The 23,090-nt window shown below is 35.7% G+C and overlaps 2 protein-coding genes across 2 annotated transcripts in view; both read right to left on the bottom strand.

The window, feature by feature from the left end:
* Positions 1-14,704, bottom strand: part of LOC113099906 (tetratricopeptide repeat protein 28-like) — a 219,433-nt gene extending 204,729 nt beyond the window's left edge. Inside the window, 2 exon segments of the mRNA XM_026264812.1 lie at positions 5,181-5,468; positions 14,186-14,704. Of these exon segments, the coding sequence (XP_026120597.1) occupies positions 5,181-5,468; positions 14,186-14,215 (318 nt within the window). The 5' untranslated portion in view covers positions 14,216-14,704.
* Positions 14,705-16,358: 1,654 nt separating this feature from the next.
* Positions 16,359-20,606, bottom strand: LOC113099910 (group 3 secretory phospholipase A2-like). Its single transcript, XM_026264818.1, has 7 exons — positions 19,965-20,606; positions 19,547-19,679; positions 19,286-19,420; positions 18,095-18,381; positions 17,854-17,983; positions 16,868-16,993; positions 16,359-16,698 (listed from the first exon to the last, which is right to left on the bottom strand). Exons 1-7 carry the CDS (start codon positions 20,506-20,508, stop codon positions 16,488-16,490), a joined length of 1,566 nt encoding a protein of 521 aa, XP_026120603.1. The 5' UTR covers positions 20,509-20,606; the 3' UTR covers positions 16,359-16,487.
* Positions 20,607-23,090: the final 2,484 nt, after the last annotated feature.

Genomic DNA, 23,090 nt, shown 5'->3' with positions numbered 1-23,090 from the left:
ACAGAGCAACAGACTGTGATAGAAAGAGCGATAGATAGAAAGAGCGATAGATAGATAGATAGATAGATAGATAGATAGATAGATAGATAGATAGATAGATAGATAGATAGATAGATAGATAGATAGATAGATAGATAGATAGATAGATAGAATGCACTTTAAAACAGGTGAGGAGCATCATTCCTCCGCTGTGCACTGATCTGAAAATTGCTAGTTATTGCATGCTTCAAATTTGCATTCATGCAGCAGTTCATGCATAATCCTTCAGTCTGTGTTTAAACAACGGGGTCCACGGCGTCTGTCTTTGATCAGCGCGAGGCCTGCGAACAGAACGGACGCAATCAGATTTAAGAAATAAAGAAGGACAGGGTAAATCTGCATGAATTATCGGCCCTTTGAAGTCACAGTGGCCCCCCGGAGAAACATCCAGGTGTGAGACTCTCCACGGTCTTCACGTACCTGCATGTGTGCAAGCTCAAAAAACACAGCCTGGCAACCGCGCAGAATGAAACCGTGCCTGGGACTTTTTGTAATAAAAGGGATAACATGCAGGGAATGTGAGAAAAAAAAAGTCCAGAAAAATGCTTTCAACCCGAAACGCTCGATCTAAATGACAAAGAGATTAAAAACCCTTTCAGCGTGTTTTTGTGTCGTCCACGCACGTGTTTTGATGCACAGTGGATCCCACTGTTTTCTTCTTCCCATGGGCCCTCTAAAGAGCCAAAACACTGCAGTTGTGCCAACACGGACATCTATGCGAGGCTGGGAAGAGGAGGAGGGGAGGTCAGCGCTGACAGAAATAAATAGCATTCTCAGAGCTGTCTTAATTAAAGCTGAGCTCAGCCGGCGACCCCGCCGTGACGAAACAGCGGGAACATTGCCATGACCCTGCCCTGCACGTCACCTCCATGCATCTTCACTGCACTGCATTCATTGGCCATTATGTTTCCAATTTATTAATTAGCACTGATCAGTTCTTTCAAACTGTTTGAATGAGTCATGAATGAGTTCAAGGATTCATTCGCTTCATCACTTGTTAATTTGCATGCTTCAAAATGTTTAAGAAAGAAATACATGCTGGAATATACTGCTATTTATTACTATATACAATTATACTGATGCATAGTATGCACATTTTCCTTCCTTGTATGCATTGAATGAAAAAAAAAAAAAAACTTGGATGGTCCAATGACAATTACACACACACAATAATTTTTTTGGTTATGAAACAAATAATTTTTTGTATTAAATATGAATGATTATGATATATAAATATGTATATTAAAAATGACTAAAAATGCCAAAAAAACTTTTAAAATATTAAAAATTAGTTTATTTTTATAGACATAAAATACAAATTTATTAATAAAATATACATTTAAGTATTTAGTATTAAATTATATATTCTTTCTATATTAAGTTGCCATTCATCGATATAATAGGTTAATATAGCACACAATTTTTTGCATAAATAATTAATTAATTTATTTATAATATAAGATAATTATATACATATATATATAATATATTATTGTAATTGTGTATATATATATATATATATATATATATATATATATATATATATAATTACAATAACAAAATGATATTCTTAGCTGCAAAATCAAACATTATCACAAGGCTGAAAAAAAAATATTGAATAGTTTTTTAGTCATACCGCCCAGCTCTGACACCAAGTCCTCTTAAAGTGAAAAACATATTGAATCTGCATCTCCGCTCACACAAACACTTCAAACCATGCATAAACACAGCTAAAACACTGATGTCTCAAGTCTTTCAGCGTCCTCGAGCTCTCGCAGGAGAATGCTGATGAAGCGACGCTCGTCTGCGTTCATTTGCCTTCTCTTCACATTCATCACTCGCTGTGGCCTCTCATAAAGGCTTGAGAAGCGTCGGAGTGTGTGACGAGGAGGAAAAACATCAACAGCTTTCAATCAACACAAGGACTTTTAACCAGTTCAGCCTTCTGTCGCTCTTGCCCGGCTGTCAGGTGTGAAGTACTGGCTCACTGAGCAAGTTTGACAACAAAAAGACCATCTTACTCTCTAAATTCAATTCTCTTTTCCCTTACATTTAAGAGATATTCAGAGATGTAAACACGAGTCCAGATTGAAAAATATTTTCATTCATCAGATCAAGTGCAATCTGAGCTCAAGACTAAATGACACTCAATATTAAACAGTGGCTTATAATTCAATCTACACCATTTATCATTGATGTGTTTCATCATTGACTTTGGTTTTTTCCATGGAATGTGATCAAATTGACTATTAAAATGCATACACAAATTAAAAAAATAATAATTATTATAATAATTATTAAAAAACTACAGTAAAATCAGTAATATTGTGAAATATTATTATGAATCAAAAGAACTGTTTTCCACTTGAATATATTTTAAAGTGTATTTTATTTCTATGAACAAAGCTGTATTTTCAGCATCATTCCTCCAGTCTTCAGTGTCACATGATCTTCAGAAATCAGTCTAATTTACTGATTTGCTGCTCAAGAAGCAATTAGAAAACAGCTGCTTTTTAATAATTTCAAGGAAACCATGATTTTTCTGGATCTTTTGATGAATGGTGCAAAATAATATCTACTTGAAATATTAATCCTTTGTAACGTTATGTCTTAACTGTTACTTTTGGTCAATTTAATGCATCTTAGCTCATTTTTTTTTTTAATCTGAAAGAAGAACTTACACCATCATACCATACAGTATTAAAAAATAAAAAAATAAAACAGAATATGACCAATCAGAAAACAATAGCAACTGCCTAGCAACATCTTATCAATCAACCAATCAGAGCACTTAAACTCAAAAACTATAAAGTATTTAAGGCAAGCATAATATCGCTTTGAAATATCTACTTTTATTGCTATATTTAAACAATTGTATAATTTCAATCAATTTTTACTTTTGAATTCATTTCAACTGAACTGAATTGAACAATTACATTTCTGGAAGGAACATCGAAGACAACGTTTACGCTCCATTAAATCCCTGAAATATAAAAGAGAAAGTCATAACTTCATATTTGTTTGTTTTTTAGGAGTTTTGGCAGAAAAGCTCTGCATGTGCATGTGTAACGATTCAAAGCTGCAGAGTTTGAGGCCTGTAAAGTGAGTGATGCTGTTATAGCACAAGTTTGCCGTCGAACCCGTCCAGGATTTCCACAACAAAACAGCAGTTCGTCCCCACACCCACTACTTCCTCCTATTCTGCTCCAACAGGAAGCACAGCCTCTGTGATACTCGTTCCCACAAAACGTCCTCGGCTAGATCCCGAGCGCTGCACTCGTGTCTCATAGAAGCCCGCTGCTCAAAGAAAACCATGTCACACGTTTTGGTTGAGTAAAATGCAACCCATGTTTCTGTGCCACGCAAGAAAGTCCCGCCTCTCTGGCTCCGTGCACCAAATTAAAAGTCAGAAATCAGAAGATTGGCAGCAATGCATAGAGAGGTTAGCGTTCCTCGCTGGGTTTGGGTTTTGCCACATGTGCTTTGGGCCGGGTGAGGAGAGGACTGTGTGGTCAGAGCGAGACCAAACCGAAGTACCACTCACGTCTGCACAAAACACTCTTCTCTCAGAGCGTTGGGTCGCGTTATGAATGAGAAAAAAGGCCATTTTAATATTCTCAGCTCTTATTAAAGCCAACATGACATGACTAGAGCTGTGAAGACCCCACACATGAGTGGGTCGCCCAGTTCAAAGTAGAACAAAAACACGATTTGAACCTAAATTGATATAATATAAATATGCTGGCTGATATTTTTATCCACAGCAACTTATAATACACTAATTTAAGATGCAGTACAAGCTCAAGAACACTGATAAACTGTTATTTATTCCAATGATGAAAGAAAACCAGAAATCATTTTAATATGCTGATTTGTTGCTAAAGAAAATGTATTATTATTATTATTATCAATGTTGAAAACAGTTTTGCTGCTTTATAATTTTGTGGAAACTGTGATGCATTTTTAACATGATTCTTGAATGTAAAGCTCAAAAGAACAGCGTTTATTTGAAATAGAAGTTTTTTTGCAAAATTATAAATGTCCTCGCTGTCATTTTTGATCAATTTAATGCATCCTTGCTGAATAAAAGTATTAACATCTTACAGACCAATGACAGATAACATGTAAATGATGGCAAACAATATATATACTATATGCTGAAATGACTCGAAAACGTATTTTACACAACATGCACACAAATGAAAAACTGAAATGTTTATAATTTGTTGACACAAGCAGAAACTAGGCCAAATATCGGCTAATAAATCATCCAAACCAGTTTATCTATAACTAGCAATGACTGAAGAATCTAACATAACATTGGTGATCTGCAGGAGTATAAAATATGATGCAGAGCTGCAACTGATGATATAAATATAGTTAATAATATCAAATGTTTTGTGGAACTTCGTCAGAAACTGAATCCAACTACAGTACAACTTGTAGTCAAACAAAGAAGGTTTTGAATGGCAGATACTAGTGTAAATGACTGCAAACAATACATACATTAACTGCTATAATGTATCAAACACTTATTTTACATGATATGCGTGCAAAAAAATTATAATTAAGTGCATATACGTCAATGACACATGAAGAAACTAAATCTGCGAGGTTCTCAACCAATTCTAATCCACTCAATATAGCCAAATATCGTCCAATTAAACAGATTTTGTGGGGAACTATGTCAGAAACTGAATCCAACTAATCAAATTCTCTCTATATAATGAATCTAGTTTTATATTTAGTAAATGTCAGAGAGCATAAAGCAAAAAAAGCCTGTGAAACAGTTGTTTGTTAGTAAGTCTATCACAGCGTGCCCTTTTCTCGATGCCAAGAGCAGATGAGCTCCACTACCGCGATCATTTTTCAGATGTGATGTTCTGCTTTGAGCGTCTGTTAGCATCACAGCTCAGAAATGTTAAGCAAAGAGGCAATTTGGCAAGTTCTCAAGCTCTCCGCTTGTTGCACCTGCAATGAATGCTAAAAGAACAAAAAAACAGACGGAAGACAGCGATGATCTGCTTCTCTGAGCGGAGGAAAATACTGTATAGAGCACATGAAGACGACGAACAGGGAACAAGAGACGTCTTCACCTGTAACCAGGAATAAAAGATGCGAAGCCCCGCCCACACACTCACCTTCGGCCACTTGGGGTTAAGGAGGCGGGCTTTGACTGCATCGTCCAGGGCGGTCTGGTACTGGCCCAGTTTGAGGCGGGCGGCCGAGCGGTTGCTGTAAAGGATGCAGTTCTGCGGGTCGGCGCGCAGGGCTTCTCCGTAAAGCTTCACGGCCGTCTGGAAGTCTCCCAGCTGGCAGGCCTCGTTGCTTTGCCGCACCTTCTCCATGAACTCGGCCTTGCTGAGGCCCGGGCCGTCGGTGGCGGCGTGCACAGCCCTGCCCAGCGCTCGCGCTCCAAACAGACCAAACTACACAGGACGACACACACCAGAGAGACGCATTAGTGGATTCAGGTTATTACCTAAATTAAACATGCTTTTCATGCAGCAAAGGGTGCATTAAATTCATCAAAAGTGACAGTAAAGATTTATAATGTTACAAAATATTTATCTTACAAATATTTCTTTTGAACTTTCTATTCGTCAAAGAATCCTGGAAAAATAAAATGCATCACCGTTTTCACAAAAATATGAAGCAGCACAGCTGTTTTCAACATTGATAATAATCTGAAATGTTTATCGTGCAGTTTTCTTGACTGAAAATTCAGCTTTGCATCACAGGAATAAATTACATTTAAAATATATTCAAAATAGAAAACAGCTGTTTTAAATTATTTTAGATTTTTTTTGGATCAAATAAATGAAAACTTGGAGAACATACTAATTTTCTTTCTTTTTTTTGATGAATAGAAATATCAAAATAATAGCATTTATTTAAAATATAAATCTTTTGTATCAATATGAATGTCTTCATCACTTTCGAGGAATTGTATGTGTTCTCACTGTATACTTCTTTTTTAAAAATAACAAACAAACGTACAGCCCCTCAATCTTTCGAACAGAAGCGTCATGACTTGTAGTTTTTTTACGTATGTGACAGATATGTAAATAACGGCAAATATTCACACTAATTGTTAAAACGATTCAAACACTTATTTCACACAAATTGCACATGAAAGAATAACAGAAAATATATAATAATCTCAATATGGTCAATTACTGGCCGATTGACCATCTGAACCAGTTTATCTATAAATAGCAATGACTGAAGAATCCAACAAACCTTACATAAGTGACATGTTTGCAGTTAGCATATTAGCATAAAGTCTTAAAAGCACAGCCTAGGCGTCAGAGGAAGGGTGATCAATTGTTTTTGGTGCATCTTGAATGATTATTGTAAGTGAGAAGACAACAGAACCGGACTCACGTTGCCTCAACTCACCTCTTCTGAAAGGCTGTAAGAACAGGCCATGAAGCTGAATGTCACAGAATACTAATACAAATCAACTTCTGTAAGAGCACACACTAATGCACTGAAATGTCGTACAAACAGCCGACAAAATAATAAATATATGATGCTTCTGATAACAGACAGGATGCCTGATAATACCATTTTCAATTCAAATGTTAATGCATTCGTAGTACTTCTCACAATGCATTGTTCTGGGATGTTTATGAACATAAAAAAGAAACCCTGAGAGGAGCTAAGACTGTTTTAGATGCATAGAGTACATAAATATTCAAGCAGATGTAATCCAGCTTCACTTGCGTTCAAATTTTGAGGTTGTTAAGATTTTAATGTTTTTTAAAGCTCACTAAGGCTGGATTTATTTGATAAAAAATACAGTAAACAAGATGCTGTAGTTTAAATCCATTGCATATGCACACATGATGAATAGACATTGCTTATGCATGATATTTGATGTGAAGAGCACATGAGATGCATTGTAAATCTGTAACAATTTTCATGTATTAAATGAAATCAAGCATTAAAACATAGAACTCTATCTGGATATGCATTTCATATTTTTGAAACCTAGTAAAACAGTGTTTAAATTAAGCTATGATTCCAATGTTGGCTTTATCAGAATATATTTATGCATTTTATATTGATTTAAATTGATGATAGAATGGCAATTATATCTGCTATGGTGAAGACACATGTATGAATATACAGTAGGTATAGAAAAGAATCACCCCCTTTTTGTTGCTTTTCAGCCTGAAATGAAGACGGACATTGCAAAGTCTAGATAAGTTTGTAGAGAGACGGATCACAACAGACTGAAGGATGCAAATAAAGCAAAAGGTGGCTAAAAAAATACTAAGACAAGCATCTGATCCTTTTTCCAACTCTATTTTTTCTGACATGGTGTTTTATGATCCTTCACTTTTATGTTTGAAGTTGCACTTGAGAAAACTAAATCTGTGCCTGTTTTTATTTCAGGCTGTAAAGCAACAAAATGTGATTATTTTAAAGAGGGGAGATTCTTTTCTTTTCGATTTGGTTATGTGAGCACAACAAAACATTCGCTAAAATAGCTGAGGAAGACTAAAGGAAAATGGGTCAAAATTGCTAAAGCTATTTCTTTCAAAACAATAGCATGTATTCCAAAGCCACAGCGCCGGCATCAGGCCGTGCTCATTGTTTTGGCTGTGGGGTCGATTCCTCGGGGAGACACACACCAGTGGCTCCTGCTGACTTCAGAGAACACAGGAAATTTACGACTAGCCACCTAAGAGTTTCACATCTGGAGAAATCCCAAGAGCGACAGGGAAAACAGGGAGGAGACGGAGAGAGAGAAAGTTAAACAGCAGGCGAAGAAAGCCACTCCAGCCTGTAATCTCACACGCAGGCCACACCCCCTTCCCTTCTGTAGGAATTCTGGGATAGCACAGCGGGATAATTACTTCCAGAGAGGCCAAAAGGAAGAGCCGGAGCGCTCGAGCAACAGAACGAGAGAAGGAGAGAAACAAAAATGGGCAGGAAGAATACTGCGCATCAGCTGGATGGAAAAAAAAAGCAAAGAAAAGCAAGTGAAGCTGAATTTTACATTGATTTACAACAATGACTCTGAGAAACAGAAATGAAAAACAGTGTATTCAGCTCCTCTGAGAGACTCGGGGTCAGAAAGAGAAGTTCATGAAACTTAATGAGCCGCCCACATCGACAGAGTTTAAAGGCATCATTAAGACGCATATGTAATAAGCAGGCAAACACATTATACTTCCTCCTAAAATACCTTCTTTTAGCCAAAATCTAAAACAGTAATCTGTGCTTCCCAGACAATTTCCATCCCAGAATGCACTGCAACAAGCTTTGTGAATCCAAAATGAATCCAAGATAGCAATACATTTAATTAAACACTGGAAAATAATGATATAATACTCAATATTCAGCCCAGCATTGTGTCTATAACGCTATATAATGTTAAAGGCAAGTAACACTGAATTAAACACGACTGAAATAGTATTTTCCAGCAAAACATACTCCAATAATCCTTTGTTTTATTTCTAACTTAAAACATTTGTTGCTGGAGGGTAGTAAAATGGATTAAAAATAGACCACCAGAAACTCTAAAAAATAATAAATAAATAGAATAATAATAATGGTAAAAATTTATATTTTATTCTTTCTCTGGTTTGCCTACTTTACATACACACACACACACACAAATACATAAAATGCTATTATTTTCCAGAACATAAGTCACATTATATAATTTAATTAATGATGTCAACCAAAACATGCACACACTTTTGTATTTATATAGATCAATGGTCTTTTTCACATCAGACATCTAATTAAGATTAAATAATCATGGCCCCATTAGTCACAGATTAAAGAGCCAAACTCTCAATTAAAAACTCTCAGCCAAAAAGTATGAAAGTTGCTCTGACACCAGAACAACCACCAACATGAAGTCAATTAATCCTCGTTTTAACATTCAGTTCTGTGGTGTGGTTTGAACGCGTCCTGTTGTTCTGAAGCTTCAGGAAAGTCTGGCGAGATCTACATCCACCCTGCAGGCCAGACACAGATAACAGTGTTAGCCGTATTTATGTTGGCCGCTGTCTATATGGGCAGATAATGAGAGCCTTGGTGGAGCTAATTCTGAACAGACAGATTTGGTCGAGTCAGTGAAGAGATGGAGCCGGTGGTCATCTTCATCTTCAGCTGAGACAACACAGAGAAGACCTCACAATTTAGACCAGCACGAGCACATGTACAACGCCAGCCTCATTCGACAGGCCAAAAATAACAGCTGTAAACTGTCCACACACGTATTCATCCACACGCTGACTGTAGTCACGGGCTTCTCAATGATCTCTGGACACGCACTAATTCAATTAGCAATCTGATTGATTATCATTGAGTCCACACGGCCAGAGAACAGCAAGACGGCACCAAATCTGAGCTCAAACCAGTACTGTCAAATAATGATCTTAGAATAATTCACTATTCAATGCACTTTTCAATCCTGCATGAGAAAACTTTTTATTTTAGTAATTAAAGTTTAAAAGAAGAGCATTTGGATCCACAAAAACAAAAACTGAAACACATGACCTCCCAAATTTACACATTGGTGTTCAGAAACTGAAATTAAGCAAGTAGGTTATTATTTAATAAATTCCAAGATAATTTACACTAACCAAAGTTTGGAATATGATTTATTTATTTGTTTCTTTCTTTTAATTTTATATTATATTTTATTTTTTTATTTATATATTTATATTTTTTATTGTATTTATATTTTCCTTTTGTAAGAAGCATCTCATGCTCACCAAGGCTGCGGTTATTTGATCCAAATCAACAATAAAAACAGTAATATTGTGAAATATTTGTACAATTTAAAATAACTGTTTAAAATATATTCACATAGAAAAATTTAATTTATTTCTGTGCTCAAAGCTGTATTTTCAACATCATTATTCCAGTTTTCCGAGTCACATGTTCCTTCAGAAATCATCGGCTGCCTAAGAAACATTTCTGATTATTATCAATGATGAAAACAGTTTTGGAGCTTTATATTTTTTGTGGAAACCAAGTCTTTTTTTCCCCCGGATTGGTTATGAACAGCAAGTCAGCATTTATTTGAAATAGAACGTTTATAACATTCTAAATGTATTTGTTGTCACATTTAATGAATCATTGCTGAACATGCGTATTCATTTCATTAAAACAAAAATCCTTAACGTAATCAATTTCACCTACTAGCTATGCAACTGCTGCAAATATGAATGTGAATGCTAAGTGAAAGCTCTCCTCTTTAAAATAATCTAAAGCACAAGAGAACGATAAGGCAGCAACATTAACAATGATGTATCTGCTCTAATGATCAATAAACTAAATCTGACATCTGTTTATGCACGTCATAAACTGAGGACACTGAGGACAGTGCTTTAATGGTTCTGGCACGGTGTGTGTTTGTTATTAGTAACAGCACTGGATTATCCAAGCATGAGGTGAAAACTGATTTGGGTAAAGATCTATAAAGGCTGTTTTTCCCTCATGCTGTGTTCTTCCTGTCTGATCGCCGCTAACTTCAAACTGAGCCAATGCTTAAACTCAAACTAACACCACCAGACGCTAACCTCAGCATGCAAACAAGACCTTTTAACCTGTCTCGAGCCGGCACACGTCATGACAATACACAGACACAACAGTGACCCTCCAAACCAATAAAGTGACTCTCAATAAACCTGTCAAGAGCCAGGCTTGTCAAAGTTAACCAAAACGATTAAAATGGTTTTTCTGTAACTGAAAAGAATCTGGAATAAAATGAAATATAAACGTGTCGCTGTCAACAGAGCTGTTTCTGACAAAAGGGTGTTGTTTTACACGGCCACTGAGGAGTTTTAATGTATGATGCAAACATTTCATGAAGACCTTAAAGAATCATACCAACTTGTGGAAACTGGGCCTCCAATGTCCACTTTAAGAACAGTGAAAGATATGAAATGACATTTTGCTTAAAAATGCAAGTGACATTTTTGAAAAAAATTAAGCATGCTTTCAGCAACATACATATATCTATATCATAACATATATATTGCATTCTGCCATTATTTTTAGTCCAACAGTTTGACACACCAAACAAAGCTGATCCCTGTGTCTCACTGCTTCCGTGTCTGTCTGGCCGCTCGTGATCCCACCCCTCGGTCTCGAGCAGGTCAGGAGGCTGAGTCACATTCCTGGGAAAATGAAAACAAGCCTCTCTTCTGGCAGGCATCAGGCGGCCGATGGAGAAGCTGATGCCCGCTCAGAAGGGCTCGCGAGATGTCGGCTCGACTTTACACTATCTGTCTGTGCAACAGCTGTCTGCAGCCTTCTGCCCAAAACCTTTCCAAACATCTGAACATCTCACAAACATCTAAAGGCCGACCCCATGATGCTGGTTAGAAAATACAGCTGCTCACCAGCGCATGCTGCACTTTGTAAATTAGCTTAACTAGCTAAAGCTAAAAGTTCACCCCAAAAGGAACATTTGCTGAAAACATCCTCACTCTCAGACCATCCGAGATGTAGATGAGTTTGTTTCTTCATCAGATTGGGAGGAATGTAGCATTGCATCATTGTCTCAGCAATGAATGCAGTGAATGGGTGCCGTCAGAATTTGTTTCTTACAAACACAGCCTTTTTCTTCACAAGATGTTAACTGATGGACTGGAGTGGTGTGGTGGATTATTGTGATGTTTTTATCTGCTGTTTAGACTCTCATTCTGACGGCACCCATTCACTTCAGAGGATCCATTGTTGAGCAAGTGATGCAATACTACATTTCTCAAAAAACAAACTCATCTACATGTTGTATGGCCTGAGGATAAGGACAATGACAGCTAATTTTCATTCTTGGGTGAACTATTTCTTAATATGCAAATTCTATTGAATATTTCTTAATATTCTTAATTCTCAATAATTTCTTGTTTACCCGACACCCGCCAGACCTCATGATTTGTAAGTTATTCTGCAGCTGATAAAGTGCAACTAACAATATAGATATGAAAACAGCACATAAATAAGGTTTTAAACTTAATTAATCAACTTGTATAAGTCCAATCAAGCTCTACAATATGTTGGCACAAAACACTTCTCATTTTGTACACTGAAAAAAAAAAATTGGAAACAATTTTCACTCAGAAATTGCTAATAAATTTCCCAAATAACTGCAAAGAGTTGGCAAGTAATACATTGAATTAAACACAACATTTTGAATTAGAAAGAAATAATATGATCTTTGTTTTGAAATGAATACATTTAAGGATATTTTTGTTCATTTTTGCATGATATACAATTTTAATATTGCATTTGGGTTATGTAACATCTACGTTAAACCAGCTAAAAAAACTACTTTGGCTGGACCATAGTAGCTAGTTGGTGCATATTCTTTGCATGATATTTTTTGATCAGGATGCATGTGTGCATGGAATTTTTTTCTGGAAAACAACTGATCAAATATGACTGGAGGCATGGGAAAGTTTATCTTTGAGTACAGTTGCTGTTCATGGTTGGGGACTATTGCCAGTAAATATTTCATTCAAGATGATATGTTTACTCTGCCAAAAACACCAGCTAGACTGAAGAGTCTGCTGTCCCACGAAACACCCCCAACTGATTCAGTTGGACATTTTCTCAGCATTCTCTCCGTCTGGGTTCAGAGAAAACACAGGTGCACCCATGAACATCCTGTGAGTCTGAAAACATGTCATGGTCTGCTGGAAACAACCACGGGGACAACATGATGTGAGCTACATCCTACTCCCTACTGAGTGTCACTGACAACATCTGACTTCCTCCATCTGGATAAAAGAAATAAGAAGAAGAAAAATATATACTAAAAATCAGTATATAAACACTAAAGTGTATATAAATAATAGTAAACTGATAAGAACGAGTCATATTTAAAACACAAAAAAACAATTATATTTTTGTTTAAAGAAAATTAAGCCTGTTTTCAACAGCGTTCATATTTTTGCATTCTGACATTTTTCACAAATGAGAAAAGTTTCAACCCAAAAATTCTGATTACTGTAATACAAAAATGTAAATCTCAAGCTTGTGAGCTATATATTTATATGTTTTAAACAAGGCAACATGATGCATCAAGTTCTCAAGCTTGGATTTCTTTCTCCACTAAATGCAAAAAGTCAATAAAGTCTTGATAATTTGACTATAAATTCTTGACAGTGCAACTATATTTATATCTAATTCTCTAAACTATGAATTAGCAACTAAAGACATTAATTAGTGATAATCAAAGAAAAGTCTGCAATGTTGCTTTTGAAGTACATTTTAAGCAATATAATGTACACTAATGTCAAACACAGACCTTCATGGAGACAATGTCAAAATAAAAACATAATAAATGAAGACAAAAGCAGCAGCAGCACAAATAAAGTCAGCAAACAGCAGATCAATAATCCTATGACAATGCATGCTGGGAGTTAATAAATCAGCAATACTGAACAATATGAAATTGTTTGCACAACTTTGTCAGATGATTTAAACAACATAAATAGTTTGTCTAGCATGTGTCTTTAATAGGTTCATATAAATTCAGGTCTGAGACTCAAAAAGGCCTGTGTCAGGGATTCAAAAAGTAGCTTTATTTTTACAGATTTATACACTTTTTTGCCATTTATCTGACACTTTTATCTAATACATTGAAAATGTATCTGTACAGTAGCCCAACGTGAAGCGTTTCCACATCAACTTGTGCAGGGCTTGAACCTACAAACTCTAGGTCACCAGCACAGATATCACACCATTCATCTCATTATGGATTTTCATGATGCCTGTCATGATTTCTTACTGTCTGTGATTTTTTCAGCATGATTCAGAATTATGAAAGTGTTCAATTCAACTTAAAAATACACTAGGTAATTTATCCCATTAAAGCATTTCATGCAAACTCACTGTACATCTAGGGTTAACAGCAGCAATGATATGTTACTCAACAACAATCTAAACTTGCATAATAATAAATATTAAAAAAAAGAGTACTGGAAGGAATTTCAAACCGAAAGCATGTCAAACTTGACAGTTTTTAGTGTATATGGCTTTATACATGAAAACAGGAAAGCCAGCTCTAATGGAAACACACCGCAGTAATAAATCCAGTTTTATATCACATTGTAACACAACACAATCCAGCATCACGTTTCACACCATTTGTGCGTTTATTTACCTTTTCGCGTCTTGTCCCTTGTTTCTCCATCCTGTCCTGCTTTAGTAGTATCCAACTGTTTCAAACTCTCCTCCCATGATCCTTCACACGCTCCGAGTGCATGAGAAACAGCCTCGTTACCAGACTAAACGTGTTGATACATCAATGAATTCACGCTCGGGAACGTTACTTAAAGAAACGCGCAGCAGTTCTTCAGAAAACAGTTATTCCAGAGGAAAGTTCGCCATGTTTTTCTTCTCTCCTCCCGGTAAGAGGCGGTTCAGATGCTTTCAGTAGTTCAGGGCTTCAGTTACTCTTTATGACATCAGACGGAGTTGAGTTACATACTGTGACTAGGTACTATCGGCCTGAATCACTAGATGTGACGTCACTGGGGCGTCTTTCTGAACTTTTACTCTGTCAAATTAATTGAGTGACCAAATATTTTCAAACTGTGACGATTTAAACATTTAGGTTACTGACCATTAAATGACTGTCCGTTTATAAAAAAAATAAAAATAAAAAAAAGTCCGTTTAGTAAATTGCGTCAGCGCAGCTAAAATTTTATTGCTGTTTGCTATTATTGGCTGTTGTTACGATATTTTAAATAATATGATTATAATAATATTTTAAAATATGTAATATATACAGTAAATATATAAATATGTAAAATATAAATGATTTACAAAAATAGGCCCACCATGATAAAATGATGATAATATGAAAGTACTATTTATTGATTTATTTTGGTGGTAGCCTAATGACTGATTCATATATAAATGTAGGCCTATCAATTTACCGTGTAATTCACCCATTTACAAACAAACAATAAATAAATAAATGTGAGTGTAGGCCATACTGGACTTGAACATGACCAAAGTCGATTCATATAAAGATATCTTTATTAATTAATTTACATGTTATTTACAATTGTACACACATTTACAACGCTCGCTTGTTACATAAATTCAGATATAGTGCAATATTAGGTAGGCGAGATCAAAAAAAAAATATCGTAACAACATATCCAGACATTTTCAGGCGCATGCGCAAATGCATCCTGCTAGTTAAAGTTAAATAGTTATGACTTAAATGTTCACGATGCATTATTTCATTTAAGATATGCCTAAGAATATCACTTTCAAATAATTACAATATATATGCCACTTAGAAGTTGTCTTTAAATGCTCACTTTTTTCTTGCAGCTTAAGCAATTTGTACCATAATACCCAGTGCTTTAAGTGGCCCAAAAGAGGTGGCGGTACTCTATTATAGCCAAAAAATATATATATATATATATATATATATATATATATATATATATATATATATATATATATATTCTGTTTTTATTTGTTTTGTTTTTGTTTTTGATGAGTCCCCTCATCCCCTGAGGTAACAACAACTATATAAAGGGGTTTTATATACAGCAATCAACATGCGACCTTAATTATAAATCCTTTTATTAGTTTGTGGATTTGCTTGAGCTAGAAAGAACTACTGAACATAAATAAAATGTGCAAAATTATTTTTAATAACTCCCGAACTGACTCAAATGATTCTTGAACCCGCTACGAACTCTAGAATTGATTCAAATGATTTGCGATCCCCAAACTGACTCAAATGATTCGCGATCCCGTTCGAACTCCCAAACTGACTCAAATGATTCGCGAACCCGCTCCGAACTCTCGAATTTATTCAAATGATCCGCGATCCCGCTCCGAACTCCCAAACTGACTCAAATGATTTGCGATCCCCAAACTGACTCAAATGATTCGCGATCCCGCTCCGAACTCCCAAACTTACTCAAATGATTCGCGATCCCCAAATTGACTCATATGATTCGCGAACCCGCTACGAACTCCCGACCTGACTCAAATGATTCGCGAACCCGCTCAGATTCCACGAACTGATTCAAATGATTCGTGAACCCGCTTCGAACTCCCAAATTGGTTCAAATGATTCACGCTCCATACTCCGAACCTGGAAGAAGCTCTGAAAAGCGGCAGCGCAGGCAAATGATTAAAACCTCTATTAAAACAGATGTCCAAATGAACTTACCAGTATGCTAACATCATTTTCTGGGCGCAAGGAGAGGTGGCGATATGCTCAAGAGCTATATTTGGAAGTGGCGGTACTGAGTACTGGTGCGTACCGGCTCACTTAAAGCACTGATATTACCCCATAATGAAGTAGCCTAGGCTAATTAACACTCTGACCTATTATATTAGGCTAAGCTATTTAAGCACAAAGTTCTCCATGTGTGTGCATGTGTGGCAGGTTGTGAGTTAAAGTGTATTATTGTTAGTTGAAACAGGCTTTATTATTGTTTCCGTTTAGGAAGTCTAGGTTTCTGCAGTTTAGTGTGCATCCTGATGCATTTCTTATATAGTCTGACTGGAGAGTCTTTTCTCTTGGAGCGCTTGGGGTTCATCCTCTTGAGTTTGCGCTTGATGTCCACTAGATGTCCTCCTCCTTTCATGTCTTTCCTCCAGTTTTGGATGAGCTGTGTTTCTGATGGATGACTTGAGCAACTAAATAGAAGAGAAAGCACAAAGAAGCACTTTGATTGGCTGTCCATTCTTTTAATTATTATTTGTATTACATTATTCTTTGATTAGTAGATACATTGTCATTCACAGCACAAATTTGGGGACAGTTAACCTGAATGAACCTACGTTTAATCATAATGTCTATACCAACCTTTTTCCATTGACACAGTTTTCAGACTGTGGCAGGGTGAAGCAGGATTGTGAAACGAAATCCATCAACAGTGAATGCACAGGGTCCGTTTCATCCAATTCTTTGGACAAGATCTTTCGGACGAGCCTGAGAAAGCAGCATGTATCAGTAGATATCAGAGAAAAATCATGCACAGATTAACTCAAAACCTGCATCATACATGTTCTTGACTTGCTTAAAGGATATATATATATATATTATATATATATATATATATATATATATATATATATATATATATATATATATATCAGACCATCCACAATGGTGTTTTCATCAGAACAGATTTAGAGGGGTGCAGCTTTACATCACTTGTTCACCAGTGGATCCTCTGCAGTGAATGGGTGCCGTGAGAATGAGAGTCCAAACAGCTGATAAAAACATCACAATAATTCACAAGAAATCCACATCACTCCATCAAATAGCATCTTGTTGAATGAAATGCTTCATGTTTGTAATAAACATATTAATATTTAGGCACACATCAAAATCTACAAACATTTGTTTAGAGATGGTTTGGACAGGTTTTGCTCATAAACAGTTCTTTACCAGGGTTTTTTTTGTTTGTTTGTTTGTTTGTTTTGTTTTTTTTACTGGAGAAAGCAGTGTGATGTATAAAATACTTGTTTGAAGTTGTTTGAAAAAATGTCTTGATGGATTTGTTTCTTACAAACACGCAGCTTTTGTATTCACAAAATGTTAACTGATGGATTACTTGTGGATTATTGTGATGTTTTTATCAGCTGTTTGGACTCTCATTCTGACGGCACCCATTCACTGCAGAACATCTATTGCTAAGACACTGATGCAATGCTACATTTCTCTAAACGTGTTCTAATGAAGATTCAAACACATCTATGTCTTGGATGGCACATTTTCGTAATATTCACTTGCGCATCCCTAGTAGAGGCATGAATTTTCGGTGGAAATATTGAGTGAGCATTCACCTGGCAGTACAGTTGCAGTGGTAAAGGGTTCTCATGCCAGGGTTTCGTAGACCAAATTTCTCCTGTAAAGCAGGGATCTGTAGATGGCATGAATCCAGGTCTCTGTAAAGCTCACACATCTCAAACTTGCCTAAGAAAAACAAAATCATTTAAAAAGTGAAGCACTTAATATTTGAGCGCCTACTAGATTGCCAATTTGCTCGATTTACAACAGATCTGATAGGAGTAATATTTAGCTCACCTTTTTGTGGTCTGTCTGTTGTTATATTTGGTGCATCTGTCCAGGACCGCGGTGTTGTAACAGATGGTTCTGGTGATGTCGAAACTGGACTCGGTTCTAAACTCTTGTTCCTGGGATCTTGTATATTTAGTGATTGGTCTGTGTTTTTGGTGACCTGGTTTTGTCCCAGAGTGATTGCTTGGTGAAAACTGGTTTCCAGCATCTCCATGTCTTGGTCTGGGAGTGTGTCGGTGTAGTTTGCTGCATCTTTCACCACAGCGTATTGAGCAAGTTCATAAATTGCACACCTGCCAATGAGAAAACCAACAAGGTTCTGTAACTGTGTACACAACATTATGTGCAGCTCAGAGATTACAGTATGTACAAATCTCACCAAAGTGCCAAGTTTTCAAAGAGAACAGTTTCTAAAGTTCAACAAGGTTGTTGCTTGTTTTGTGCCTGACAATTTAAGGTTTTAAACCGTTTGCATTTTATCCTCAAATTAAAAATTCTACCATTATTCACTAAATCAGATTTTTTTTAAGAAACCTGTGCTGATTTAAAATAAAATAAAATATTGTATTTTTAATTTGAAGTGTGCACGCAACACCTATGTACACTATCATTTCAATTTTTTTTTTACTTCTATTAAAGAATACTTTTACTCAGCAAGGATGCAATACAAGTTAACACATTTCTAATGTTACAAGAGATTTTTATTTGAAATAAATGCTTTTTATTCATCAGTAGATCCTGGAATATCTTCATAAAATATGAAGCAGCTCAACAGTTTTTATCATTGATAATTTCCATAAATGTTTTTGTGAAGCAAATAAGCATATTAGAATGATTTCTGAAGGATCGTATGACACTGAAGACTGGAGTAATGATGATGAAAATTAAGCTTTGATCACGGAAATAAATTACATTTTAAAATATATTCAAATAGACAACATTTATTTTAAATCGTAAAAATATTTCAGAATATTGCTGAATTTACTGTATTTTTAATCAAATAAATGCAGCCTTGGTGAGCACTTCCTTGGTGAGAGACTTCTTTCCAAAAATATTAAAAAGTCTTACCAACACAAGTTCAAACTTTTGGTTAAGTTTTTAATGTCTTGTTTTACTGTTATTATTGCTTTTATTTTCTGAAAAGTGAGACTTTTTTGCAACAAAAAGGAGCTAAGTCAAATGAAACTGGATACATACATGCCCCACCACGTTCTCTTGGCACACTGCATCTGCTGAGAGAACTCAAAGCAGCGCATCTTTAGCACATTGAAGTATCCGTAGCCCACGAGGTTGGACATGGTATTATTAACACCCAGGAGACAGCGGCGGAACCTGAAGTGATATCACAAGACCTGATCACAATGTCATAAGATACAGTAATCCGAGACTCTCTGGTTTATGTTGGATATGTCTCATGTTACACAACTCAACACGATTGAACGAATGATGCTCACATACCTGTTGTCACAGTCGCAGTGTGATAAAGTGAAGATGTTGGTGTTAAAGACACCATGGTTGTATGAAAAGGAAGCAATGGTGTCTTTACAGTGGTCGTGTTCTCTGCAGCATTTATCTGTATCTTCAAAGACACCTGCAGAAGACAAGAAAACAGGTAAAAAAATATTTAATTTTATAATTTATTATACATGTGCAATTTACATGTTACATGTGCTTTATCTAAACATTTTTAGCATGCATTTAATTTTATTTTAATGTGCACTTGGGTCCAAAAATCTATTTGTTAAAAAAGCTTCCGTTTTCAATGTCATCGCAGACCAGTTCTAATAAATAAAGATCAGAATATGTCAAATTATAAGTAATTAAAAAGCACTAATAATTTATATATATTTAAATTGATTAATATAATCCAACTCACCCAGGTCACCAAAGGCCATCGCCTTATTTCCTGAGCCACACCACAGAGTCCCTGGAATCATCCATGCTCGCTTTGAGCGGTGCAGCATCTGTCTGGAGCTTTCTCCACGGTCCTGGTGCTCAAATCCATCAGATCCAACACTCCTCAGGTCTCTGGCCCTCCGTACAGATGCTGTAAATTCCTCTGTAAAGCCTGCAGCCTCACAGGGACCGTGAGGATCAATCAGCTCCCTGATGTCAAAGCGTTCATCAAGCGTCTTTGAGAAAGAGCTGTCTTCCCAGCACCTGGACAGGTAACTGTCAATCACAGAGTGCTCATCACTTGTCATGCAGCTAAAAAGGCTGTTGTTTTTGTTCCAGATGCTGTCATACAAGAGAAGAGACGTCTGAGTCCTTCTGAGAAATGCATGCTGTATTTGCCCACCTGAAGTGGATCTAGTCCAAATACAGAAAGTGCTGCCTTTCTCAGAACTGTCAGCACTGAAACAAGAATGAAAGAGCGTTGAAAGGTATAAAAAAGCCTGTAAAAGGTGATAGCTTTGCATTTTTTTAAGCAAGTTGAATAATCGTACTTCAATTTTGTGTGTTTTTTTAGAATGAATGAATGAATAGCCAGAGGTGCTGAAGGATAACTGGGTTTTAATCCCTCATCTCCGTGCCTCAGCTCCTCCTTATTTATACTCCGATCCGTATGTGGGATTTTCCTTGCATTGTGGCTCGTGGCCACATCAGAACAGACGGGTGGGATGACACAAGGGGGTGTGTCTTTGGTAAATACAGACGTGAAAGCACAGATGTCTGCACACACATTTACATAAAGGATGATGAATTAGATTGTAAATCCTCTCTGTTTCCTGGGCTCACATTAGTATAATTATAATTATCTCTCCGGCTGATCACTATCATCTTTTAGTAGTGTCAACAATGCCCTCAGCAGTAAACATTTAATATCTTATTACTCAAGATGAAATGATTCTTTACAACGTGACAAAAAGATTCAAACTCCACGTGGGAGGAGAAAGAAACATACGATCCAAAACTATTACATTTGTGTGTTCAGGTTAAGTTAGGTCAGCATTTTTATTTTGTGCATTAATATATCAAAATGTTATAAAAAATCATCAAGTGCTTATTTATTAAGCACGATGTATGCACATAAGTTAAAATTGTACCGGTCGTGAATATTTATTAGTAGTCACAAATCATATTTTAAATTTATTTACTTATTTCTCCTAAATAAGTCACTAAAATAATTACTTAGTTGGATTTTTTTATTGCATATTAATAACAAACATATTCCTCATGGGTAATTCCTTTCTCTTTATGAAACTGCATCTGTCACAAATTTGTAAAAAAATAAAAAAAATTATACATTTGTTTTGTTTCCTAATTTTTATATATATATATATATATATATATATATATATATATATATATATATATATATATATATATATATTCTTATTTATTTTTTATTTTTATTTTTTTTTACCAGGCAAAATAAATTTGATATCAGATTTTCCACTGATAAAAGTAGAGAAAGTGCAAAAGTTTCCCTTCTTAAGGCGGTCTGTGTGTCTTTGATCTGAATTGCTCATGTCAGTTTCAGATTAATATTGCATTTTAAATCATGAATTGTCTTTTCAGTTCCTAACAAAGTTATCAGCCATCTGGCCAGTTTTATACACCAATTTTTATTTCTATCTAGGAATTATTAATATTGAACCCATTTACATTGCTGCATAATGCTGCAGTGTTTACATGAGGATGCAAAGGTCACATGAGTTTGTTGTACGTGTCCGCCTGCGCTGATTGGTGCAGACCTCGCCTGATTCGCACAAAGTTTCTGCCCTGTCACCACTGGATGCGGTCCTAATCAGTTAACCATTACAGCACTTTTACTGGTGGTACTTCCACCGGTAAATGTAACTCTAACATCTGTCAAATGAGGAAAAACACAAGCTAGAGGAAATGAAAGAAAATTACAAGATTGCTATCAAATGAGAAGCTAAAAACGTTTGCTTTTAACCGATTACTTTTCTAAAAGGTAGAATGCTCTCAGAGGAATATTTATACTGACTGTTAGCTCAATTTGGAATAATTGCAATTATGCCATTAGACTCAAAACCTCGGTTAGCTGGAATTTTTTAATGTCATTCTTTTCTTTCTTTCTTCAATGCAGGCTAATGAATATCCCTTCAAAACAGCCTCAAGAAAGACACGAGGAAAATATACTGATTCTGAATATGAGAAATGAGTCAGCATATGTTGAGTGAGGTTATGTACGATTATGTTATTGAAAGTGATGTGTGCACCATTATCGCCTGCGGCAAGAACTGAAAAGAAAATTACAAAATTACCCCATGGGTTGAGTCAGTGTAGCTGTATCAACCAACCGAGAGATTTAAACAAACAGAACTATGTTTTGATAGTGCAATAGACTGTCAATGTTTACATTTTCAGGTAAACCCACCCATTTACAGAAAACTTTGACATAAAAATGACCTTATATGGTGCTGCAGTGATGACGTACAAACTGGTTATTTCTAATAGGATTTTTTTTTTCCATTGGCTTTTGGATTATTGCAGAAAATAAGCTCTGTGGGGAACAAAATATGATAGTCCTCAGTAATTAACATAATTTATATTATTTTTGAAGCATGGACACAGTTGCCTGAAGTAGAAATCTAGATGTAGGATATAAACGAATACACCACAGTCACGACTTTAGAGTCACCACCGTGAACTAATTGCTTTTATTTCAATAAATTTTCTCTGAAACTTGTGCAATAATTAGATATGTTAAATCATACAAATATCTCTTATGTATTTAATCCCATTTTATTAACCAATTTGCTACTGACCTTTGATGATCCAGTTCAACCATACTAATAAGCAAAAATTACACAAGATAAACTAACATTTCTTCTTTTTTATTGCTGAAGTGTTGAACGTCTTCTGTGTTCTATGTAGATGAGAATTTACATTTCTTTCAACCTGAGGCTTTTGGTGTGAAAGAGCTTTTACTTTTGACAAATATAAAACTTTTTATATTATAAGCAAACAAGCAAGCCCAGCCCAGATTTAAAAAGTAATGCAAAATTAACGTAATGAATTACTTTCAATA

The sequence above is a fragment of the Carassius auratus genome, unplaced genomic scaffold, assembly GCF_003368295.1.
Source record: "Carassius auratus strain Wakin unplaced genomic scaffold, ASM336829v1 scaf_tig00217085, whole genome shotgun sequence".
Taxonomy (NCBI): Eukaryota; Metazoa; Chordata; class Actinopteri; order Cypriniformes; family Cyprinidae; genus Carassius; species Carassius auratus.
This window is presented reverse-complemented; position numbering and strand designations above follow the sequence as displayed.